The 26,258-nt window shown below is 41.1% G+C and overlaps 1 protein-coding gene across 2 annotated transcripts in view; it reads left to right on the top strand.

Annotated features, from left to right (window-relative positions):
• Positions 1-25,690, top strand: part of KIT (KIT proto-oncogene, receptor tyrosine kinase) — a 103,185-nt gene extending 77,495 nt beyond the window's left edge. Inside the window, exons 8-21 of one of the 2 annotated variants that reach the window (XM_049886886.1) lie at positions 5,468-5,582; positions 8,006-8,187; positions 9,365-9,471; positions 9,564-9,690; positions 9,972-10,076; positions 10,161-10,271; positions 11,720-11,873; positions 14,163-14,251; positions 14,898-15,025; positions 16,090-16,212; positions 20,861-20,972; positions 21,089-21,188; positions 21,737-21,842; positions 23,513-25,690. In XM_049886886.1, the coding sequence (XP_049742843.1) occupies positions 5,468-5,582; positions 8,006-8,187; positions 9,365-9,471; positions 9,564-9,690; positions 9,972-10,076; positions 10,161-10,271; positions 11,720-11,873; positions 14,163-14,251; positions 14,898-15,025; positions 16,090-16,212; positions 20,861-20,972; positions 21,089-21,188; positions 21,737-21,842; positions 23,513-23,629 (1,676 nt within the window). In that variant the 3' untranslated portion in view covers positions 23,630-25,690. Of the gene's footprint in view, positions 1-5,467; positions 5,583-8,005; positions 8,200-9,364; positions 9,472-9,563; positions 9,691-9,971; positions 10,077-10,160; positions 10,272-11,719; positions 11,874-14,162; positions 14,252-14,897; positions 15,026-16,089; positions 16,213-20,860; positions 20,973-21,088; positions 21,189-21,736; positions 21,843-23,512 lie in introns of both variants that reach the window. The other variant, XM_049886885.1, reaches the window with a different exon arrangement.
• The last annotated feature ends 568 nt before the right edge of the window (positions 25,691-26,258 follow it).

Below are 26,258 nucleotides of genomic sequence, written 5' to 3'. Positions count from 1 at the left end.
TCTCAAAAGAAAATACATAACTTATATACCTCTTAGGCTTATCTCAACCTCCAACTTGGGAGGAATTAGGGAATTTGTCATTTGCTGTACCGCTTATTGCAGCCTATCTGAGAAACCGCAGCTCAGATTTAACCTGGAGAATTGCAGGGAGCTGATGTATCTTTAAAAGCAAAATGTCTATTTAATGCCTTACACCGTGCATTCAGGCACTTCAAAAATGCAGATGAGCTGAGATTTTCATTTTTAGGAAACAGATTTATACCTAGCTCATTCTGTATGCATTGAACATTTCCATAGTGCCACTTCCCATGTACGGGCCAAACTGTACTCAGTGGAACTTAGCTTTTCGGAATGAGGTCTCTCATCACCAGTTCCAGGGTCAGGACTGGGACTGGGGTGCAAAAATTAAGGAGGCACCCCCTAGCAGGGGCCAACTCTGTGCTTAAAAGACCTTAAGAGTGAGTGCCTTCTTGAATTTTGTGCCTTAGGTTCTTCTCCAGAGCCCTGGTGGGTGCAGTGGTTAAGCGCTCGGCTGCTAATGAAAAGGTCAGCAGTTTGAAACCCACCAGCTGCTCCTCGGGAGAAAGATGTGGCAGTAGGCTTTCCTAAAGATTACAGCTTTGGAAACCCTATGGGGCAGTTCTACTCTGTCATATAGGGTCACTATGAGTTGGAATCAACCCTCCGGCAATGGGTAGATGCATCTCTGGGAGTCCTTGGGTAGTGCAAATGGTTAAGCACTTGACTACTAGCTGAAAGGTTAGTGGTTTGAGCCCATCCAGAGGTACCTCGGAAGACAGGCCTGGCAATTTCCAAAAGGCCATTACCTTAAAAATCCTATGGAGCAGTTCTACTCTGAACACATGGGGTCACCATGAGTCGGAATCGACTTGACTGGAACTAACAACAACAACAGGTTCTTCTCTTGCCTCACCCTAGACCTAGCCCTGATCAGGGTCCCTTTGAGGTGCTTTTAGAAAGCAGATTGCTGACCCAGACCCTTGACTTACTGAATCTCTAGGGGCTACAGTCCAGGAGCCTGCGTTTTTACTTCTTCCCTTAGTGATTCTAATGCACACTGAAGTTTGAGGACCTTCTGAGCTTAGATGGCCAATCTAAGGCCCAACAGGAGAAAAGCTGCTCAACTAGCCTCAGGTTATGATCCACCTGGAATAGTGGCTTAAAAAACTACCTAATTATTTGGCACACAGGAGCAAGTAGGCCAGCCAGGTTGCACCACTTGCCAACCACGGCTGTTGTATAACTGCTACCAGGTGTTACGCTTGAAGGCTTAGATCTTTGAGCACTTGTAACTGAAGCTAAATGGAATTCATTATGTAATTTTAAGTTGTTCCAATTTTTTAATTGAAAAATGTTTTATAGGTTCATTGTTAGCTGCATGTTCATTGTTTTAAAAAAAATGAAAAGAAGAAAATACAAACTATCCATAACCCTCCTACCCAGAGATACCAGTGTTAACATCTTAAGGTTCCTTTTCAGCCACTTTTTCCTGTTAACATTTAATTCTACTAAAAATCCGTCACGTGGCATTATGGCAATTAGGAAAAGTAATATAGGGTGTGAGCGTATCTTTCTTATGAATTTGAGATTCCTATTTGAGTACTTGTTGCTGTTGAGGCATTTTCTCCTCATAGTGACCCTGTAGGGCAGAGTAGAACTACCCAATGACAATTTTCTGGGCTGTAATCTTTATGGAAGGAGGCCCCGTGGCACAGTGGTTTAAAGCACTTGGCTGCTAATGGAAAGATCAGTGGATTGAACCCACCAGCTGCTCCGCAGGAGAAAGATGTGGCAGCCTGCTTCCATAAAGATTTACAGTCTTGGAAACCCTACGGGGCAGTTCTGCTCTGTCCTACAGGGTCACTATGAGTTGGAATCGACTGGATGATAATAGGGTTGTGTTTTTTTTTTTTTTTTAAATCTTAACAGAAGCAAATTGTCACATCTTTCTCCAGCGAAGCGACTGGTGGGTTCAAACTGCCGAACTTTTGGTTAGCAGATGAGCACTTAACCACTGCGCCACCAGGGCTCCTTTCCTGTTTGAGTATTGTCTAGTTATCTTTGCCATATATGTGTATACCCTCTCCACTCATCATTAATCTCAGTATTAAGAGGAAAAAAGATCACGTGGCCATGTGTTTTTCTTATCTTATGGCCCACTGTTGTAAAACTGTGGCCTCCCCTTACATAAGACCGCCATGATGCTGTTCTCCTAGGTTTGTGTGTGTGTGTGTGCACCTGTACTTTATAACTGAATTCCTTTGTGGTGTGAGAGACTTGGTTTTTTGGGATGAGATATTAATCAGCAGCTCTTGCTGTGCCTGCCATGGGTCAAGCTCTGTGCTAAGAAAGTATAGTCTGATGGAGGAGGCAGACCAAGGCACTGCATAGCAGTGGCACATGTCTTAAGTGCTGCAGGAATAGGAAGGAGAGGCCAACCAACTTGGCTTGGAAGAGTTGGGGTTTGCTTGGAAAAGGAGGTGACACTTGAATTGATTCCAGAGAGACCCATGGCATGGCGCATGCAGTCTCCAGCAAACAGCATTCTCCTAAGTTTCCCCTGCTTTTTGTGTGTGAGTTATGTCCTACTTTTCAGCCCAATCACACACTTTTTCAGCCCAATCACACAGTTGCCGATGATAATTAAATGAAACTTGCCAGATGGATGCTTTCGCGAGACGATGGCTCGTCTTCTTGCTCTATTTGTGAAAGCTGGCATTGGATCCAAACTTTCAAGGATGCTCCTACCTTGAGATTGCTTTGGAGTGTTTCAGTTTTGTGTGTATTAACCAAATGGCCTGCCCATCGGGAGGGCCAGGCTGAGTGACAGGTGGGTGTGCCATGCATGTGGACACTTGGACCCCTGCCAACCTGTTTTGCCTCCAAGGAGGTGAGGTGCTGAGAGGTTATTCTACAAAGATGTCATTTACTGCTGTTACCTTTTTGGGGGAAGTAAAACTTCCTAAACTCCTGATCTGTTGTTCTTTCCTTCTTACCGCATATTTTTTTCTTATCTGTTGCAACATAATTGATGTTGAATTCCCAGTGTATTGGGTTAAAATATATGCACGTTATCACGCTGTCTTAAACAAGCAATTTCCAGATCATTGAAGAGAGTGGAATAGTAAATGGAGTTAATAGTGGGGAAACCATCAAGTTGATTCCGACTTATAGTGACTCTAGAACAGAGAAGAACTGCCACATAGGATTTCCAAGGAGCAGCTGGTGGACTTTAACTGCTGACCTTTTGATTAGCAGCTGAGCTCTTAACCACTACACCACCAAGGCTCCTAACAGTGGATATTCTGATTAAAAAAGAATAACATATGACATTCTGCATTTGTCAAAACTCCTAGAACTGTATAAAAGAAAGATCGAGCCTTAATGTTTAACTGAACTGGCTCGGCAATTGTACCAAATGTACTATAGGAATGCCAGATGTTAACAATAGGAGAAACAGTGTGTCTGGTGGGGAGGGACCATATGTGGACTTTGTACTTTCTGAGTTTCTGGGTGGCACAGGCACAAATGGTTTGTGCTTGACTACTAACCAGAAGGTTAGCAGTTCAAACCCATCCAGCGGCACCGTGGATAGAGCTGGTATTCTGGTCTGTCCACGACAAACATGGCCTCCTGTAGTTCTGTACTCAAATTTGGCACAAAAAATGCTATAACAACAAGCGTACAGGGTGAGCACCACACTGTCCCTGACCCCAGCATGCTCACAGTGTAGCTTACTCATTCTCAGAGAATTGTTAGCTGCCATCGAGTCTGCTGTAACTCAAGGTGACCCAACTTACAACTGAACTAAATGCCTGGTCCTATGCCGTCTTCGTAATTGCTGGTATGCTCAGATCCATTGTTGTGGCCACTGTGTGTTTTGAATCCCTTTCTACCCAAGAGGCTCATATTCCAGCACTGCATGGGACAATATTCTGTCATAGGGTTTTTATTGGCTAATTTTTGAAGGTAGATCACTAGGCCTTTCTGCCTAGTCTTTCTTAGTCTGGAAGCTCTCCTGAAAGCTGTCCACCATGGGTGACCGTGCTGGTATTTAAAATACTGGTGGCATAGTTTCCAGCATCATAGCGACACGCAAGCCTCCACAGTACAAAGAATTGACAAACAGATGATGATCTTGAAGAATTAGAATCCTTCAAGTGTATTACCACTAGAAAAACTGAACATAAGTTAATCTCCCTTTCACGTTAGGAATAACTTCAAAAATTTGCAGCATTTTAGGGCACTCTTAAATACCAGTTGATTACTGTAGTTACACAGACATATCAAATTAGAGCGTTCCTGCTGATTCAATTTACTTTTTAGGTGATTGTACTCAGGTTTAGATGTATGTGCAAATAAAACTCTTGGGCTGGCTTTTTCTCTTCTAATTTTCTGCCCATATTTGGCATTTGAGATAAAAATTTAAAGTTAAAAGTCCATATTGTATTTTACTCTTATATTGTGGTTTCTTTCTAAACAGTGATTCAGCTCTTGGTCTGTGCCTCCCTCCACCTCTCAAAAAAGAAAATTTCTAGAAGAGAATGGGGGTTTCTCTTTTCCTGTAACTCCTAATTTCATCCATTCTAGTCTCCACAGTAACTAGAAATTTCGATGGTAGGAATTCCTTTAAACAGAGTTTCCACCTTTAGAACCACCATTCGTCTGTCAGTTTGTCATACTGTGGTGGCTTGCTTGTTGCTGCCGTAATGGAAGCTGTGCCACCGATATGTTAAATGCTACCAAGGGTCACCTATGGTGGACAGGTTTCAGCAGAGTTTCCAGGTGAAGACAGACTAAGAAAAAAGTCCTGGTGATATATTTCTGAGAAATTAGCCAATGGAAACCCTATGGTTAACAACAGAATGTTATCTAATATAGTCCTGGAAGGTGAGCCCCCTGGATGGGAAGGCACTCAAAATACACAGTGGCTGCAACAATCGACTCAACACACCAACGCTCATGAAGATGACTCAGGACCAGGCAACCTTTTGGTCTATTGTACGTAAGGTCACTTTGAGTCACAGCTGACTCCATGGCAACTAAAAACAGCAACAACCTTCAGAATAGTTTGGGATCCTAGAATCTTGACTAGAAGGCATCTTTCAGATACCCCTCACTTGAAGCAGAAACCCTACCATATGGCCTTTGGGTCTCCACTTTAGCCACTCCAGGAACAGGGAGCTCCCAGGACCTTCACATCTGCAGGGTGGACGGTCCTTGCCACACCGGGCAGCCCAAACTGGGAGGGCCTTCCCTGGCTTGGCCCTCACATCCGCCCGCCTGTGCCTTGCACTCACTGGTGCAGACTGTCTCATTTGAGCAATATGTGTTCCCTCAGGGTGCTCATCAGCCTCATGATGATTCTGGGGATTAGAGCGAGAGCGAAGCAAATCTTGGTGAGGTTTCAGCAGTCTGACATATGGCCGTTTCTCCTTTCCTGCAGCAAAACCAGAAATCCTGACTTCTGACAGGCTTGTGAATGGCAAGCTCCAGTGTGTGGCAGCAGGATTTCCAGAGCCCACAATAGAGTGGTATTTTTGTCCAGGAACGGAGCAGAGGTGAGATGGGTATTTTTGGCACTGCTTAACGTGCAGAAAGGAGGGACTGCCATTCAGCTGAATTTCAAACGTGTTTTCAGACTTTTTTTTTAAAGCTTTGTTTTATTATTTTTTCTATCCATGTGGCTTTTGAGAGGGGATAATTGCTATGTTTTTCGTGTTTGACATTAATTTTGTTTGCTGAAAAATGATGACTGAATGACTTCTCTCTTTTAGTGGTTATCTTTTTGGATTTATCTCGCAATTTCTAGCCTGCAGGTAGATAAAGCAATTTTCCAGGGCCGGAGTAATTAGATTTCCATTCTATACACAGGAGTAATGTGTATGGGAAATGTGGCTGTAGTTATCATGAAAAAATTACCTTAGATGTTAATTGCCAAGTTACCAAAAAGTAATGATCACGCAATTACCACATACATATGGCAATTGTAAGCTACATGTTTTGAAAATGTTTTCTCCTGATTAGGTACCCAGCCCCTGAGCAGAGCACGTCTGCATTGGTGCCTTCTCTCCCACTCAAGGCACACTTAAGCCTTAAATTGTCCTTTCACATTACCTGAAGACTAAAATGGGGTCAGTAATGTTGTTTTTATCCATCAAATGCTATTTTATGCTCAGGCTTTAAGAGCCCAGTTTAACATCACGATTGCATAGTCAGGCTAATAATGGAAATTTCATTTTTCATCACATAGACCTTTTCCTCACAACAAGTTAGAAGAGGTAACATAGGATTATTGTTTTCAGTGGAGTTCTAGTAGACTGCTCTCTTTGGGGAATAATAGTGAGGGTTCAAGACCCCTGGAAAGTGTGCCCACAGTGAGAACAACCCCAGTGTTACATTCATTCATTCAGCAAATATTTGTGCAGTGCCAATCTTGCGCCAGGAGCCCTGGGGCACAGTGGTTGGGTGCTACAGCTGCTATCCACAAGGTCGGCAGTTTGAATCCACCAGCCACTCCTTGGAAACCCTATGGGGCAGTTCTACTCAGTTCTATAGCGTCGCTATGAGTCAGAATCATCTCGACGGCACTAGGTTTTTAACTGTGTGCCAGACACTGTTCTGGTGAATGAAACACACCTGAGTCCCTGCCTTTGTGTGTTTATATTCTAATTGGAAGAGACAGACAACAGACAAAACAAATAAGTTAGATAGCTGTTTAGTGTTAAAAGGGTCCCTGGGTGGCACAAATGGCTAAGCGCTTAGCTACTAACTGAAAGGCTGGCGGTTCAAACCCACCCAGTGACTCCGTGGGAGAAGGGTTTGATGATCTCTTTCCATACGATTACGGCCGGGGAAACCCTATGGAGCAGTTCTTCACTGTAACATATGGGGTCACCATGAGTTGGGGGTCAAACTCAACAGTGGCAAACAATAGCAAGGATAAAAATAAAGCAAGGTAGAGGACACGAAACTGCTGGGAACATGGGAAAGGCAATTTAAAATTGGGAGTCAGAGTCTGGCACAGAGAAGGTGAGCCAAGGCAAGGATCTCCTCCAGTGGGATTGTCTTTGTTACCTGGAGTGTAACTGGGTGGTATCCCCTACGTAGAACCTTGAGCCTCACAAACCTCACTGCTGCAGTTCTGGGGGCCTGCCTTGTCCTTGTAGACTTTTCACGCTTTCATGGAGCTCCTCCATGCTGTTTGTTTTCAGCCATTCATACATCCATTCGGAGTTTGTTTATTCCAGGGGCCTACTGAGTGTCGGAGGAGGCATTGGTGGTTGATAGGTAGAATTCTGTCTTGCATGTGGGAGACCCAGCTTTGAATCTGGGCCAGTACACGTCATGCAAAACCACCACTCATCCGTCAGTGGAGGCTTGCATATGGCTATGATGCTACGAAGCAGAGCTTTCAGACTAAGATAGACTAGGAAGAAGGACCCCGTGATCTACTTCTGAAAATCAGACGATGAAAACCCTGTGGATCACGACAGTTTGATCCACAACTAATCAAGGGGATGGTGCAGAATCAGGCAGTATTTCCTTGTGTTGTGCATGGGGTCGCCATGCACAACAAAGACTGACAACTAACAGCAAGAACACTGGGTGCCAAAATATGTGCCAGGCATTTTATTTAATCCATTTATTTCTTTTTCTTTCAGTAACCCTCCAGGGTAAATATTACCATCTTGATTTAACAGCTCTGAGAACTGGGCCTCATGGGATTTAAGTAACTTGTCAGAAGTCAGCAGAATATATGCTGGAGTCAGGATTCTAACCCCGATAGCTCAATTGATAGTGCTTTTCTTGCTCACTGTGCCACAGAAGTGCTCATTCATTGCCAGTCACTGACGGTTGTAAAAGGAAATTTCTACATATTATGAACCTTTAATTTAGTTTTAAAAGCGTGCCAAGTTCAAGGTGTTTCCTTTACTTTTTTACTTTCCTAGAGTGAGTCAAGGTTGTTGTTTTCTTCTGCTAGGTGCTCCCCTCCTATTGTGCCAGTGGATGTGCAGATACAAAACTCATCTGTGTCACCGTTTGGAAGATTAGTGGTTCAAAGTTCCATAGATTCCAGTGCATTTAAGCACAATGGCACATTTGAGTGTAAGGCTTACAACGATGTGGGCAAGAATTCTGCCTATTTTAACTTTGCATTTAAAGGTAACAACAAAGGTATATTTCCTTTTAATCCAATTTAAGGGGATGTTGAGGCTTTGTCTGCCGTATCAATCATGATTTTAAGCCCATTCCATCATTGACCATGTCCATTTCTGGTAATATCTGCATTGCACTGCACAGTCATCAAACTCACTATGTTTCATCCTCTACTAGCTTATTAATAAATCGTATGCATTTATCAGTGTAATTTTAACCGTGCTCTTTTCTGTATTTTGTGTGTCTGTTGTGTGTAATTGTATATTTCCAGTTGCTTTTCTATTGAAAGGGGTGGAGAAAGCAAGTAGGGGAAGAGATTTACTTTATACCCAAACAGAACTAGGACTATTTTAAATTTAAAGTCAGTGTAAAAGTTCAGTTATTTAAAATGAGTGATTTTAACACATTTGCAGACACTACCAGAAAGTTAACAATGTCTTTTTATGAAGTTAGGCTAGCAAGCTTTTTTCTTTAAAATCTTTAAAATTTGAATCATGAGTGAATTGCTCTTCTAACATAAGTTCAATGGCTCTTGTGGATGAATTGATGAATTGATTTAACGTTAGAAGACAAGGAAACTGGGCATCATAGCTTTTAGGGCTCAGTGTTTTTTGTTTCTTTGAGTCGTCAAGGACTAGTGCCAAAAGTGGTGTTTTCAGTTTTTGAGTAATGAGGGAAAGAATCTTACATTGTTCTATATCATTGATTTTTTTTTTTTTTTTCCCAGACAGGGCCATGAAAAGAATACTTTAAAAATGGTTTTCTTGGTTGTGAATGAAATTCATGCTTAATGTAGAAAATGTGGAAAATGCAGGAAAGCTTAAGGAAGAAAATATAAGCCAAAAGGAAACTTCTTCTTAAAAGCTGTGCAAGGCAGGAATTAGATTCATGTACAAAGTCCTCTCAGATGGTGTTTTTCATTGAAAAGTGGCATAAGATTATTGTTGTGCTACAGAAATCCCAAGTTCTCTCCCCTAGCAGTCTGGCTTAAAGTTATGTTTTAAATGATTCATTTGAATAAGCAGAGTAGGATGCTAACCACAGCAAGGATCTGAGATCCACACAGCTTTGCATCCTGCCATGGGCTTTGAGTTGGGAGACGGTGAGTTTAGGGGTGAGTGGTGGTGGTGTAAATCCAGCCCTGCTAAGAGTTTGTGATTCCACACTTCTCTTTTCATTTTAGAACAAATCCAGTCCCATACCCTGTTCACACCTTTGCTGATTGGGTTTGTGATCGCAGCTGGCATGATGTGTATCATTGTGATGATTCTTACCTACAAATATTTACAGGTAACCATCTGTATGTTTCCCCCTGTGTGCTGTAATGACTGAAACATTAATCATCAAAAGGTAATAGATACCTTTCCATGTCTCTTCCCCAGAAACCCATGTATGAAGTGCAGTGGAAGGTTGTCGAGGAGATAAATGGGAACAATTATGTTTACATAGACCCAACTCAACTTCCTTATGATCACAAATGGGAGTTTCCCAGAAACAGGCTGAGTTTCGGTCAGTATGAAGCAGGGGCTTTCCACAGACCCTTTTTGTGTACCCATAACAATGACTTAGGGAGCCCCAATCACTTCCTTTGTTTTATTTCACCTAAAATAATAAGTCATTTTTTTGTGTGAAATTTCACTTCCTTTGGTAGATTTGGCATAGCATGTGTTATAGGGGACTATCTCTAGACAAAGTTGTCTCTGTTTCCTTTGTTGATTTTGAAATTATGCAATGACTCTTCGGTCTCATCACTGCCACCCCCACTTACCTTGCTGTCTTCCTGGTTAAAGGGAAAACCTTGGGTGCTGGAGCTTTTGGGAAAGTTGTTGAGGCGACTGCATACGGCTTAATTAAATCGGATGCGGCGATGACTGTGGCTGTGAAGATGCTCAAACGTAAGTTCCCGCAGGGTGCTGCGTGTGCTCAACATTGGTTTGCCAAATTTGCTTTTTGCTAAAATAAGATGTTTCTAATTTTAGCAAGTGCCCACTTAACTGAGCGAGAAGCCCTAATGTCTGAACTCAAAGTCCTGAGTTATCTCGGTAATCATATGAACATTGTGAATCTTCTCGGAGCATGCACCGTTGGAGGTAAAGCCATGGCTAAATTGCCTGTTATTATCAAAAGAGGGGAGATTTTAGTATGTTTGGACAATGCTTGGTTATAAACTCCCTTGTATGATTTTTACCCAGGTTATTATTTCTTGCTAGATATGTTTTTTTTTGAGAGCCGTTGTTCTTCAGGGGTGCCCCCTGGGTGGGACAAACGATTTGTGCTCAACTACTAACCTAAATGTTGGCAGTTCAAACCCACCCATTGGTATCACAGAAGAAAGGCCCAGCGAATCTGCTGCCGTAAAAATGACAGCCAAGAAAACCCTACGAAGCAGTTCTCCTCTGTCACTGGGGTCAGCATGAGTCTGAATCGACTCATTGGCAATGGGCTTGGGTTTGTTTTTTGGTAGTCTTAAAAATGTATATTTTAGTTTTATCATTGTAGGTGGGACAGCCCTGGACATACCCTAGTTATTGTCACAAATGCCACCTTGACAACATTGCTCTCTTGAATATCTCATCTAGGCTGGAGAGCTTTTCTTTCTATCTTGCAAACTTTATATATTCCTAGATCATATTTTGTCGCTCAAGGGTTAATCCTCATTTGCATACTTTAATTAAAACTAGGCCTCTAAGCCTCCCAGTGCTTAAATATATACCAAACGAGGCAAACTTTTCACTTGTGTAAAAATAAATTTCCAATTCTGAAGCATTAGTGGAACTGTCCGTCAAGCATTTGTGATGTTTGCAGAAAGCATTTTGGCCTAAAGGAACAAAGATGTGTAGGACGAGCTGTTCCTTGAGTTCTGGATAGATTCACGGGCAAGTTGACAGCTTTATATGATTTTTTTAAAACAACCCCCACTAGTGTTGCTTAACTGCATCATGAATTGTTCATGAGCACTTTCTACCTAAATTAATTAGTTGCCTGTTATCTCTGAGCTACAGCTTTAGGCATTGGTAACACGAAGGTATTTTTCCACTGGCAGCGCTCAGAACCAGGTGATGCCCTGTCATTGCAGGTTTTCACCTCATTTCCGGTCTTGTCTCAGCTGGCTGTTCCATGCGATTGGCTTTCCCATTATGCTGCAGTTTGTGCTCTTCATCATTTCCATAATAACCTTACAGAGAGGGTGGGAAGCCCCGCTGTAAACAGGAGTGAATCACAGTGTTCTTGTAGGAAACCTGATAATAGTATAACATAGTTTGAAAGCATAACTTCTGTCTATAAAACCAGCCATCACACCTGGCCCCAAACATTAACATCACTTAGAAATCCAGGTAAAAGGGGTTTGCTCATTTAGCTTTACTCCACATGATGCTGCTGCTTTTTGACAAGCGGTGTTAATAGATAGGATTGTATTGGCATTAAGTAGGTTTATTCATTTAAGCTGAATTTTAATGACCGGGAGCACCCTTGGATGTTTTTAGGGGAGGCAGAATTATCTCTACATATCACCCCTTTCTTACCTTATATGCTGCAGGACCCACCCTGGTCATTACAGAATATTGTTGCTATGGCGATCTTCTGAATTTTTTGAGACGAAAACGTGATTCATTTATTTGCGCCAAGCAGGAAGATCACGCAGAAGCAGCGCTTTATAAGAACCTTCTGCATTCAAAGGAGTCCTCGTCGTGGTAAGACTGATTTACATAAATAGTCAGCTGTTGACAGGCAGTTCATGGGGTCGTAAGGGTTTGCAATCAAGGCTGATTCTTTGAAAAATGAACTGAGGTACTCTGAGGTGCAAAATCAAAATTATTAAATCATTTAAATGTGATTAACAGTTTAGAAAGTTCAGAGAGTGTTTTTAAAGATTCAAGTAGTCTTAAACTTAAGATTTTTGCTGGAGTTTTTTTTTTTTTTTAATGCATCGCTGGTTTTTTTCCTCAGCTTTAGTTCTGAGTTCCGTTGAGTGAGTTCTATACCTGCTTCTCTTATCGTGGATCTGTTCTCGTGTGTCATTCCATTTATACTGTAGAGCTTAGTACTATGTGCATCTTTGCAGTGAGACACTGTTTATAGGGAAAATGCTAAAACCTGTCACGTTGTCACAGTACATTCCTTTAAAACACTGAACAGAATGGCAAAGAGCTCTGAAAATATCTCCACATGTAGTTTTCTCCCCATCTACCTCTGAATTATTTTTATATACCGTGCCTTTTTTTTTTTTTTTACTCGTCATGCTATAAAAAAGCATAACTACTCTACCACGTTAAAAAAAATTCTGTACCATATTCTCATCTCTTGTATCATTGATAACATTCAGAAATTGAATGATGTGTAAAGAGCTTCAAGTTCTTTAGGGAGAATTAGTTTGACTTACAACCAGAATAGAATTCTTTTCTGCTAAACCTTGCCCGTTCCTTCTTTCCGAATGCTATTAAGATCCACCACTTAGGAAGACTTCCTAGATTTACCTGGGCCAATAATTGTCACCCTCAACCCCTTATGCTTTATATTTCCGCTGTTGTGTAGTGGATCCCTCCTCTCCTTTTTATTCATTCCGTCTCTTATGTCCTGAGATAGCAGGACCTTGTCTCCTAAGCTCTTACCACCTAGCCTTCAAGAGACCTTGGTAAATATTATGGATGGCTAATCACCTCTTAAGGAACCCTGCTGGCACAGTAGTTTGGCTGCTAACCAGTCAGCAGTTCAAATGCACTAGCAGTTCTATGGGAGAAAAGACCTGGCGATCTGCTCCTGTAAAGATTTACAGCTTAGTAAATCCTATGGGGCAATTCTACTCTGTCCTGTAGTGTTGCCATGATTTGGAATTGACTAGATGGCATACAGCAGCACTTGGCTACTAACCAAAAAGTTGGAGGATGGAACTCACCCAGCGCCTCCGCAGGAGAAAACCTGGCAAATCCTCTTCTATGAAGATTACAGCCTAGAAGATTCTATGGGGTAGTTCTACTCTGTCACATGGGGTCGCTAGGAGTCAAAAGCAACTCGATGTCACCCAAAAACAACAATAATCATTTCTTAAGGCCATTTTCTGTACCTCTGGCTAAAGTTTAAAATCCTAAGTGAAGCTTTTAATTTTTTTTTGGTTCTGTAAACTTGAGTAGTTTCAAGGTATGGTAAATACAGGACAAACCATCTTTTGTCTGTTTCTCCAAAGCATATGCTCTTTGTAAAAAGAAATGAACTACCTTGCCCTATTTCTATAATCTTGGCCCCATGTATATTTTTTAACTTTCTGAAATAATAGCCCAAATTGTTCAATCCTGTGCAGTGTTCTTTGTGCTTTGGGATTCCATATGGGATTGGAACCACCAGCATGCTCTGAAGGAGATTGTTGTCATGGTGTTTCTATGCTAATCAGAAGCAGGAAGTACTAGAAATCTTGAAGAGTCTCCAGCCAAATGTTGCAGATTCAAGAGGTCCAGATGGTTCAGAAAATCATCCAAATTATTGGTGTTTATCTGAACCAAACTTGGTTTTTTAAACCTTTTTCCATCAGTCGCTATATGTTAACAGTCTCTGCCTTCCCCCTTAACACATCTCGGAAGTCCTTGTTCTTTATCTTTCTTTCATCTTATCTCGTCTCTTGGCTAATTTAGAGAGTTGGAAGTCATGTGGGATAATGTTTTTGACTCTCTTTTTCCTGTTAGAGCCATAGTGTCAAGAAATAGGACATTTCTTACACCAGTCCTCTCTGTTACTGAACATAAAAGAGGCCATCTAATTCCTGGGATTGGATCGTACTTAATGTTGAATATTCAAAACTCATATCCTCTAGAACAAGATTTTCAAACTCTTCATTGGAACTTGACATGCTTTCTTCAAATAAAATCAACACATTGTGTAAAAAGAAAGAGGGGGTTGGTGAGGAGATTGAGCCTGCTTCATTAGTGCCTCCGGCCCATTTCCCATCCTGCTCAGTCATGACTTGGTGAATATTTCTTCTCTTCCCACAGTGACGGTACTAATGAGTACATGGACATGAAACCTGGAGTTTCTTATGTTGTCCCCACCAAAGCAGACAGAAGGAGATCGGGGAGAATAGGTGGGTGCCTATCAAGCAATAATAGCGATTTCATTTGCAGAAGATTTAGATGGTGCAAATGGTTTGTGCTTTGACTACTAACCAAGGTTGACAGTTCAAACCCACCTAGCGGCACCAAAGTATAAAAAGGCCTGGTGATCTGCTTCCCTAAAGATTACAGCCAAGAAGACCCTGTGGAGCAGTTCTACTCTGTACCACATGGGGTTTCCATGAGTAAGAATTGATTTGATGTCAGTAGGTTTGGTTTTGGTTTTTGTAGACTGAAAACTCATTCCTAAGAGTGACCAGTTCTCCTTTATAATAGGGTCCATATTAATGGCAGTTAAGGGTTGCAAGGAGGTATTTGGGGTAAAAAAAAAAAAAAAGCATATGTTTTTGTATCTGAGCATCGTACTACATTTATGGAATTTTGGTATTTGTCTTGTTTGTAACTACTCCTATCTCCCAAGGATTTTGTAACCCAGTCCAGGATTGCAATATTAACTTTGTGGTTCGACACCTACGTTTCCTCCACATTGGGGTGGTGATTGGCCTGCAAGTTCACATTAGTTCATTCATTCCCAGCCTTTGGTGTTATTGTCTCTGTCTCTTATTTTCCTCGCCTTTAAGGTTTAAAATGTTTAGAAAACCCGTCTCCTCCTGACAGGCTCATACATAGAACACGATGTGACTCCTGCCATCATGGAGGATGACGAGTTGGCTCTGGACCTTGAAGACTTGCTGAGCTTTTCCTACCAAGTAGCAAAGGGCATGGCCTTCCTTGCCTCGAAGAACGTAAGTGGGAGTGTGCCCCAGAAGAGTCCTATTTTTTTTAGATTGGAGTATTTTAGAGCCATAGTTAGAATGCAGAATGTCATTTTGAAGTGTGGTAACTAAAAGCAGAGGAAATCTAGTTTTTTCATGTTCCAACTGCTGTCTCCTTGGTATTCCTGTTCTAATTTACAAGCTTTAAAGTACAAGCCTGTCTAAATGAGCTTTCCATGAATATTTTTCATATGCAATGAATTCATTTAAAACTTTAGGCTTTTAGGATATAGGATCTGCTCTTAGAAAACAGAGAAATAATCATTTCATCAATAAATGAAGGGGGACCATATGTAGTTGCTGTGCTTAGGTGAAGCATATACTTGGGTTTTACTGAAGTTAGACCCCAAACATTACATGTATGGTTTATGACATATGGGGAATCCGGGATTAGATAGAACAATATGCATTTGGGAAAAGGGTGGGTATGTGAAATGAAGGATGGAACCAAACAAGGAATGTGGTCTCTAGAAGAGTGAGAGGAATTCCCTAGGATATAGCACTAACAGAATAGGATGAGGCTACTGATCCTATCCTTAAGCATCAGTGGTGACATTTCCGAGCAATTACCAAACTAAAAGGGGATGTAGGGTGGCTGAAATGAAGAGCTGCTTCCTTGTGTCCCTGGAAGGTGTCAAACTGAAGTTACGAAGAAATTTTAGGGACTTTATAAGACATTCAAAGAGCTGCATGCAAAATGAAATTTCAGTTTAAAAAAAAAGTATAAGACTGTAATGTGTTGTTTTCCTATGAATGAAAGCAGTCCTGAGAAGGAACAAAAAAAGCATTTATTAGGAGTCAGTTTTGAAAGTGATTATAGTAATTAGGGTCCTCACAATTGGAAACATAAAATAGGATGATTCAAGGCATAATTGTGATTTAAAAAAAAAAAAAGGTGCATAAAATAGTTTAAGGATAAAACAAAAGTATTCGATTTTTATAATATAAGCAGCACTCTAGTGTTAAAAATAGTTTTTACTCTTTAAAAGTGAAAATGAATTTAAACAGTTTTCTTTTCTCTCCTATTCTAATAGTGCATTCATAGAGACTTGGCAGCCAGAAATATCCTTCTTACTCATGGTCGAATCACAAAAATTTGTGATTTTGGTCTAGCCAGAGACATCAAGAATGACTCTAATTATGTGGTCAAAGGAAACGTGAGTACTCACTCTTTGCCTGACAATCAAGGGAAAGATTTTAAGTCTCGAGTTTTGATCAGAATTGTTTTCTATCATTTTCATAATACAGGTCCTCCCTTGAGATTTCATGTGTTTTTGCCATCAAATTAAGTGTACTTCAGCAAAATTTACATGGTATGCTGAACATTACTACAACTAACATTCCGATAATAGAATTCCTAATTCTAATTGTGTAATTATGGGGTATGTGAAGGAAACAGAAATAGCCTTAATTTCCATTATAGCCTGAGAATAGCAATGAACTCAATTTTGCCCAAGTGTAACAAATGTGGACCTGAAGGTCACAGCAGGAGAATTTATTTTGAGATTGACATGCTATGTGGGAAAGATTAAAATCTAAGGTAATATTCAGAATTAGCTGTATAGATTGTTGGATCTTATCAATAGAAAGCTATTAGATAGGCTCATAAGTAATAATTTGTTTATAGAACATAGAGATCTTTATTTCAAAGTCCTTTATTTCATTGACAGTTTTCACTGTATCCTCAGAACAAATGCTTGGCCTAGAATACAGTGTCTTCCCGTTTTAAGAGTTGGAGAAAATGAGGCATAGTGTATTTTAGTGATTTTTGTCTGTGGTGACACAGGCCAGCAAAGGCTGAAACCAGAGCCCATGATTCCCAGAGCAGCATTCCCTTAGCACAGCAGCCCTGGTGGCGTTCAGCTGCTAACTGAAGGATCGATGGCTCGAACCCACCGAGCGGCTCTGTAAAGATTACAGCCTAAGAAACTCTATGGGGCAGTTCTCTTGTGTCCTGTAGGGTTGCTGTGAGTCAGAACTGACTCAATGGCCCACAACAACAACAAGAACAATCCCTTTAGCATGGGAAACCATATAGTCTTGAATATGTATTCCTGGAATGCCTATTTTCCAGACCCATTTCTACACTCTACTTGACTTTGTTTCGTGTAAGCCTTGCTGGGTTCAGGTACTAACCAAAGCATGCATTTATATAAAAGCTCCTCTGAGACTAGATTTCATCATCATGAGTATTGATAAAACCAACTTCTCTGCATCCTGATGTAGTATCGGAAGGAAGAATGCAAGGTGGCTCAGTAGGCCTCTGAATACTGACAAAAGGGTGAAGGGAAAAAGGTAATGGTCTCTGGACTCAGTCTTGCTGAGTTTGAATCTCGGCTCCATCATTTAGTGGCTGTGTAATATTTGGGAAGAACACCTCTGAAACCTTGGGTTTTCTCATCTTGGGAAAAATACTGCCATCTATCTCTTAAAATGGCTGTCAGGATTAAATGAGTTGATATATGTCAAGTGCTTAGAACAGTCCCTGGCACATTACAGCTAACATGTGTATGACATTATTATTCTTACTATTTTTTATAGATGTCTTATTTGAATTTTAAATAATCATGGCAATGGTTATACCCCAAATTCTTAATGGCTTGTTATTGCTTAGGAATCTTAGTTGGAACTTGCTAGGGTGAGTTAGGCCCACCAAGCTCCTAGATTGTGAACTTCAGCTCAGGTCAGCTGAACGAACCAATCAGACAATACTTTCCCCAAGGCAACTGGATAAGGAGAATTTATTGGACAAGTATACAACAAGGAAACTTACCCATGTTAAAAAAAAAAAAAAAAACCCATGTTACTGCCCCAAAATTTACATGGGGTACTGATTTGAGGCCTTGAGTCAGGCTATCTGAAAGTTCTTCTCTTCTGCATGGCTTCTTAGTCATTTTAATGCCATGATCCCTTTCATAGTATGGTGAAGCCTATGGATCCCTTGTCAGAATACGGTTTTAAACGCATCAAGTAAAATACATAGCAATTCAAAGGAAACCAGTTAAATTGAAATACGGCTATCAAAATATTAAAAAGTAAATTTGTGATATAGCAATAAATGTGCTTCCCCCCACCCCATGAGCATAATTTATTTATTTATGAACATTTTATTGTGCTCTAGGTGAAAGTTTACAGGTCAAATTAGTTTCCCGTTAAATAATTTATACACAAATTTTTCTACGCATTCATTGCAATCCTCAAAATGTGTCTGTGCTTTCTACCCTGGGTTCCCTGTTTCCATTGGTCTGATTTTCCTGCCTTCTCATCTTTGCTTTCGGGCAAAGCTCCTCATGGGTGTTATTGTTTGTTTTATTCTACAATATTGAATAAGAGTGGTGATAAAAGGCATCCCTGTCTGGCTCCCATTCTCAAGGGGAATGCTTTCAGTCTTGAATAATGTTTGCTGTTGGTTTTGTATATATGCCCCTAGTTATGTTGAGGAATTTTCCTTCTATTCCTATTTTGGTGAGTTTTTATCAGGAACGGGTGTTGGACTTTATCAAATGCCTTCTCTATTGATTGAGATGATCACGTGATTCTTTTCCTTTGTTTTATTTATGTGGTGGATTATGTTGATTCGTTTTTCTGCTATCGAGGTCTCCTTGCATATCTGGGATGAATCTTACTTGGTCGTGATGTATTATTTTTTTTGATATGTTGCTGAATTCTGCTGGCTAGAATTTTATTGAAAATTATTCATGAGGAAACCCTGGTGGCATAGTGGTTAAGTGCTATGGCTGCTAACCAGAAGGTCAGCAGTTCTAAACCGCCAGGTGCTCCTCGGAAACTCTATGGGGCAGTTCTGCTCTGTCCTGTGGGGTCGCTATCAGTCAAATCAACTCGACAGCAGTGGGTTATATTCGTGAGGGCTATTGGTCTTAAGTTTCTTTTTAAGCAGTGTCTTTGCCTGGCTTTGGTATCAGGGTTATTCTGGGTTCATAGAATGAATTTGGGAGTGCTCCTTCCTTTTCTGTGTTTTGGAGTAGTTTGAGTAGTATTGGTGTCAGCTCTTCTCTGAATGTTTAGTAGAATTCTCCAGTGAAGCCATCCAGGCCAGGGCTTTTGTTGTTGTTGTTGTTTTACAGAGTTTTTTTTTTTTTTTTAATGGCTTCTTCAATCTCTTCTTTTGTCATCAGTCTGTTCAGATTTTCTACTTCAGTTTATGTTAGTTTAGGTAGGTACATTTGCTTTTTTATCACACAGAATAACAGAGTCTAATTGTGCTTCTAAAAACTTACCATAATATCAAATTTGGTAGGTTTTTGTGTCTACTAAAATAACTTTGAAGACTAGAGAAATTATTTTCACAGTTTTCAATCCCAAATGAATTAAAGGACCAAAAAACCCAAACCAAACCCACTGCTGTTGAGTCAATTCTGATTAGGCAATTTAGCTTATTACGGCACATGAGGACCCAGGAATCCAGATTATCTGTAAAAGGAATTGTCACGGAAAGTTTAGCTCAACCTTAGTGGAAAGTCAGGATGTGAGGTTGAGCTGTTGAATGAAAGCTTTGTCGTGGCCACTCACCACCTCAGAATACTCATTATCATCATAAATAACTCCTGTCTATTGAGTGTTTGCTTATGCTAGGTGCTTTTTCAGATATTAGTGAGCCAGGCAATACTGTGTGAAGCACTCTCACTCACATTATCTCATTTAACCCATAAAACAATTCATGAAATTGGAGGTATTTTTTGTTTTACTGAAGCTTAATTACAAATATTGAAGGGACTTTTCCAATGTATTAGTAAGAATAGTTTAGTTTGCATGTGATCAAGCCAGACCAGTTGCCATTCAGTCGATTCTGACTTACAGCAACCCCATGTGTGTCAGAGTAGAAATGCACTCCATAGGGTTTTCAGTGGTTTGTTTTTGTAAGTAGATTGTCAAGCTTTTCTCCCAAGGAGCCTCTGGGCAGACTCCAACCTCCTACCTTTCAGCTAATAGCTGAGCACGTTAAACATTTGCACCACCCAGGGACTCCTTGCATGTGAAAGCAACCTCTAAATAAAGGTAGAACTCTAAGGGCAACAGGCCAGGGCTGGCGTAGAGGTCCCATGAAGTATTCAGGGCTGGTGGAGAGGTCCTGTGAAGTACTCAGGGCTGGAGTAGCGGTCCCATGAAGTACTCAGGGCTGGTGGAGAGGTCTCACGAAGTACTCAGGGACCAGTTCCTTTCACCTTTCCAGTTCTTACCATTCCTGGGTTATAGCCATCATGGTCCAAGATGGCCACTAGGTATCCTGTCATATCCAGAAGGCAGAATAGAGGAAGGGACACAGAAGAAAGAACGCAAGGGGCACATGCCAACTGTATTTGCAGAAGGTTTTCCTAAAGCTGCCATATTTCACTTACAGTTTAGTGGCCCAAAATGAGTTAATGGCCACACTTGGCCACAAAGAAGGCTGGGAAATGTAATCTTTACTGAGGGTGGTTTTGTGTCTATTATTAAGGAACAAGGGGGATACTGCCATTCAGTAGCAACTAACAAATCTCTGCTTTACTCAAAGCCAGTGGTGGAGCCAGGATTACAACCCCTGTCTATGTGTCTCTGAAGTCTGTGCTCTTAACCACCATGCTATACTCACTCAATGTCCCCATCTTTATGGAGATAATATAATTCTAAGCCAGTTATTCAGAGGTGGCTGGGATTATTTGCAGTCACAGAGTTAAAAGGCCTTTGTGAGATGGTGGTCAAACTCCCGCCCCTGTGTCTCATCAAGAGCAACATCTATAAGTATTTTCTATTCAGTAGTTGAGCTTCTTAATTAACACTGTCAAATCTTTTGTGCTGCCATTACAGGCTCGACTCCCTGTGAAGTGGATGGCCCCGGAAAGCATTTTCAACTGTGTGTACACATTTGAAAGTGATGTCTGGTCCTATGGGATTTTCCTGTGGGAGCTGTTCTCCTTAGGTAAAATGATCCTCGCCATAGGCACCTTGATTAGACTCAGAGCATCATTTTGAGGGTTTTAGCAGAGTCCTGCTTGCTTGTGGTTAAAACAGATTCGCACTCTGTTTGTGCCTCAGGAAGCAGCCCCTACCCTGGGATGCCAGTCGATTCCAAGTTCTACAAGATGATCAAGGAAGGTTTCCGGATGTTCAGTCCCGAGCATGCACCTGCTGAAATGTAAGGGCTGAGAAGCTTTTCCTTCAGATAATATTTCCCCTTTCATTTTTCTTTTTAAAGACAGATGTTGAGGGTTTGCACTAGAACAATTTCAAATGTCATCTGGCTCCTTTTTATAACACACCCTGGTCAAATGTCATTTCTGTAGATTATTTTCATGATCTCTTGTCACCAAAAACACGGACGACTTCAGCGGCGTCTCATGTATACCAGGACCAGTTGCTGCTGAGTCCGCCTTGACTCACGGTGAACCCCCATGTGTGTCAGAGTAGAACTGTGCTCTGTAGGGTTTTCAATGGCTGATTTTTGGGAAGTAGATTGCCAGACCTTTCTTTTGAGGCACACTTGGGTAGACTCAAGGCTCCAACCTTTCCGTTAATAGCTGAGCACTTTAACTGTTTCCATTTCATATGTACATGTATTTTATTTTATGTGCATGTCATTCAGTATGTCCATTTGCACAGCCCTGGAGTTATTATTTCAATTGTTGGATTAGAAGACAGGTTAAGGGCACTGAGGAGCAGTAGTGAGCGGCCCTCATTTTGCAGGTATGACATCATGAAGACTTGCTGGGATGCTGATCCCCTAAAGAGGCCAACCTTCAAGCAGATGGTTCAGCTCATCGAGAAGCAGATTTCAGATAGCACCAATCATGTGAGTACACTCTGCCCAGGTAGGGAAAAGCCCTCTTTTCCCAGTTCCAGGTGTGTCCCTCCTCTCAGGCTCTGGGGGATATGCACTGACCTCCTCGTCCATTCTTTCCTTGGCTTCGGTAATAAATTGGGCTTCAAGTGAGGAAGGAAAGCAATGGAAACAAGTTCTTTCTGACCAACCCTGCTGTTCTGAGCCAAGAAGGATATGAGACGAGAAGGGGGCAGGTAGGGTGCTTTGCTCTCAGAAGTGTGGAAGTAGAAGTTTCTATAAGGCTTAGTTTTCTTCCCAACCCCAAATGGTGGTGGTGGGGTCACTATGTTCTCCCTTTACCTGTCAGGGCATTCACTCTCTGGAGGGTTGGGGTGATCTGAACTAGCATAACAGCATAGAAAAGATAGCTTGTTACTGCATGAAATAAGCCTTCTGCTCAAATAAGCATAGCCAGAAAATGGCAGAGAGCTGTCATGCCCATGAGCCATAGATAATGAAGAGAGGTATTTGAAGTTGGGGAGAAACCCTCCCAGTGATTTTAGATGGAGGGAGGAATGAAAAGTCAAATCCACTATTTCTTCTCCTCCTTGTTAGGAAGAATTAGTTATCTTCACTTTGACTCAGATTATTTTAAAGCTCCTTTTTTTCCCCCCTGAGCTGCGTGCTTGAAGCTATCTTTTCTTTCTTCAAGCAGCGCATCACTGATACTTTTGGGTTAAAGCTTGCTCTTCTGGGTGTCAAAGCATATTTCAAATTAAATGGTATTTTCCATCCAGGGGCTTTGATTCTCAGGGCAAGGCCCTTGGAAGGGCCACCAATTTCCTAGCAAATTACATCTGTCGTTGGGCTGTAGTTGGCTGTAAAGATTTATATATAAACCTTTTTATTAAGTGAGGTAGTGCTCATTCCCACATGTGTCCCATTATAAGAGCTAGGCCTGAGCATTTTCTCTCTATCTTTTTTTTTTTTTTATTGTGGTGAAAACATACCAAAATATTTGCCAATGCAAAAACTTCTACGTTTACAACTCAATGACATTGATTGCATTTTCATGTTGTACCACCATTATCCCTATCCTCATCCAAAACCACCATTAACATAAACTCCGTAAAAAGACCCAAACCTGTTGCCATCGAATCAATTCCAACTCATGGCAGCCTTATAGGACAGAGTAGAACTGCCCCATAGGGTTTCCAAGGAGCAGCTGGTGGATGCAAACTGCTGACCTTTTGGTTAGCAGCCGAGCTTTTAAGCACTATGCCACCAGGGCCCCAGCATAAAGACAAGTGCCCCCCAAACAAAAATTCCTGCTTTCCCCTCCCTCCTATGCCTTGTAGCCATTCATAATCTTTGGTTTCTATTTATTTCATATAAGTGAGAGCATACAGTATTTTTCCTTTTGCGACCGACTTATTTTACACAGCATGATGTTTTTAAGGTTCATGCATGAGATCTGAACATTTTTTGCTATCACTTCTTGTGTAATCGGACATGAGGAACAAGAAGCTTGTAGTCTGCTTTGTCAATACGTTTTGTTTTTTGGCCATCCAGGTCTTGTATAAGCCCCTGCTCTTTAAGACTCTTAACCAGTTATTTGTGATTCTGAAGCTGTAAGCATGCTGTTGTTGCTGTGTTCATTGTAGGAACCAGTGTATTGACTGTGCACTTGTTTTCCTCAGATTTACTCCAATTTTGCAAACCCCAGCCCCATCCCAGCGGACCATTCAGTGCGAATCAACTCCGTCGGCAGCAGTGCTTCTTCCACCCAGCCTCTGCTTGTGCACGAAGACGTCTGAGACAGAATGTGTCTAGGGGTCTCCCCAGCGAGGACGAGCCCCATTCTTTCAGATTCCATAGTTGTTATTTTGTTTTCCTTCGATTTGCATCCCAATCCCGCCTTTACGAGCACATTTTAGTGGCCAGTGATCTTTGTTGTCAGCCACCAGCCCATTGCAAGGGTTGCAACTGTATATATTCCCTATAGCGAGGAAGCCCAGCAAGTGAAAAAAATTGGGAGGGTAGGGGATGGGCTGGACACACTGGAGTCCTTTTGAAGGCTTCTCCAATTCTGTTCAAAAAGTAAGGTTGATATTTTATTTGAATAAATGCTAAGTATTCCCGTTTGGCCCTCGTAATCATCCACAGTGATGTAACGATGCAACAAGATTAGAGGCTGAAACCCGAGCCCTTTACGTGGAAAATAGAACATTATTGCAACAAAAGGCAGAAGTCTTTGAACATTTGGGTTTACGAAAACTAGTTTTTTATGCTGAGAATGAGACATGGGCCATCCTGAGCACAAATAGAGACACGCTGCTGTGAACCACTGCATGAGTTTTTGTGCTACTGACCTGATTTTTAGAGTTTGCTTTTAGAGAGTTGAAATGGAGAGAAGGCCTCCCCAGCCAGCATTTGTATATAACTCATCTATAAAAATACATGTTCGTACATTAGGGGTGGGGGGAGAATCGGCAAGGTTTAGCTTCTGTATGCAACCCTGGCGCAGGGTCCGCTGTGAGTAGGCATAGATTAGAGCCATACAGGTTTGAAGGACACAGTTCTTTTTTTTTTTTTTTTTTTTTGGGTAAAGCATAACTACCAAGCAAAGTCTTAAACAGTCTCTGATTTGGTCGATGAACTTACTCTACGGATTCTCCAGAACAAGCCTACCAGCTTTACGATGGCATCGTACTCAATGGATTTGATGCCATTTGACAAAGTTACTGATTTACTGCATGATTCCGGCAGGAGTGAGAAAACAGTGCTGTGTCAGTTTGGATTTTTATATAGCAGGAAAAAAAAATTTAGATTAAGCCTCCTTTACAGGCATGCCCTGGACTTTGGGCCAGTATGTATATTAAGTGCGTATCTGTGCACACTCATGTGTATACGTGTGACAAATATTTTTTCAGGTAGTCTTGCCCTGAGCCCATGAGGGTCCTTTAGCACCCCAGAAATAACTTAGCTTTTATCATCAGTACTGCTCGTGTTTCTCTTCATATGGCTGTCTGGAATAGCCTACCGAAAGCTTACATAGAGGGATGTAGGAAGCAGGGTGCTTAACTGCCTACTTAGTTGCAGTCCACCTACACTTAAGGCACTCTGTTATTTATACTCCACATACTGTAGCCGTTCCCTAGACTTTCATAATGCTACTGTCCCACTGAAACATATTTAAATTTTTACCCTTTAGGGTATAGGCTGAATACTATTCTTGTGGCTTACCTTTTTTTAAGAAAGTAAATGTACATGGCCAGGTTGATGTGTTGTCTTGCAAGATTCAAGTATGCTGTCTTCATGGTTTTTCCCTCTGTATCCCTTAGATTACATGTAGAGAACTGTGGCCATTAATCTGGAAATAACCATTTGCACTGGAGTTCTAATGCTCTCGCACCTTTCCAAAGTTAGCAGGTTTTGCGGTTGTGTTGTCATGTAAGAGATTGTTGCTGTTTGCCATTCTTTGTCTGAAAAATTCTTTTGCGTTTCTATTGACTTTGGTTATAGTAAGAAAAGTGGTTGTTAATTGTAGATGTCTAGGTATTTCAGGGCACTTCACTGAAAGTTTGCCTTGGATATTCTTGAAAGTTTATATTTTTATAATTTTTTTTTTTTACATCAGAAGTTCCTTTGCAGTGGCTTAATGTTTGAAATTATTTTGTGGCTTTTTTTGTAAATATTGAAATGTAGCAATAATGTCTTTTGAATATTCCCAAGCCCATGAGTCCCTGAAAATATTTTTTATATATATACGGTAACTTTATGTGTAAATATGTAAGCGGTGCAAGTTTAAAGGATGTTTGTGTTCCATGTGGTCCTTTTTTTTTCTTTTCTGATATGTTGTTCAGTTGTTGACAGTTCTGAAGAATTCTAATAAAAAATGTAAATATATAAATCAAATGATTTTTTGGATTGTTTCAGTCTTAATGGAATTAAGCTTTAAAATGTTAAAGTCCATTCATCTTGACGTTAGAAAAGTTTGTACTTAGCATGTATGTATGAGATAAAAGTCCCTGGATGGTGCAAATGGTTAACTTGTTCTGCTGCTAGCTGAAAATTTGGTGGCTCGAGTCCATCCAAAGTCACCTCGGAAGAAAGGCCTGACGCTCTACTGAAAAATCAGCCATTGAACACCTTATGGAGCACGTTTCTACTCTGACACACACGGGCACACCATGAGCCAGAGTCTTGATGACAACTGGTATGTATAAAAAAAAATAGGATACATGCAGTTCTTAAACCCGAGGTCTCTATTTAAATTAGAAAGTAAAGGAAACACTGTGGGAATTGTACATTTTATGATTATTATTAAGGAGCCCTGGTGGTGCGAACGGTTAAGGGCTCGGCTGCCAATGGAAAGGTTGGTGGTTTGAACCCACCCAGCTGCTCCACTAGAGAAAGACCTGATGATCTGCTTCTGTAAATATT

The sequence above is a fragment of the Elephas maximus genome, chromosome 5 (genome assembly GCF_024166365.1).
Source record: "Elephas maximus indicus isolate mEleMax1 chromosome 5, mEleMax1 primary haplotype, whole genome shotgun sequence".
Lineage (NCBI taxonomy): Eukaryota > Metazoa > Chordata > Mammalia > Proboscidea > Elephantidae > Elephas > Elephas maximus.
This window is presented reverse-complemented; position numbering and strand designations above follow the sequence as displayed.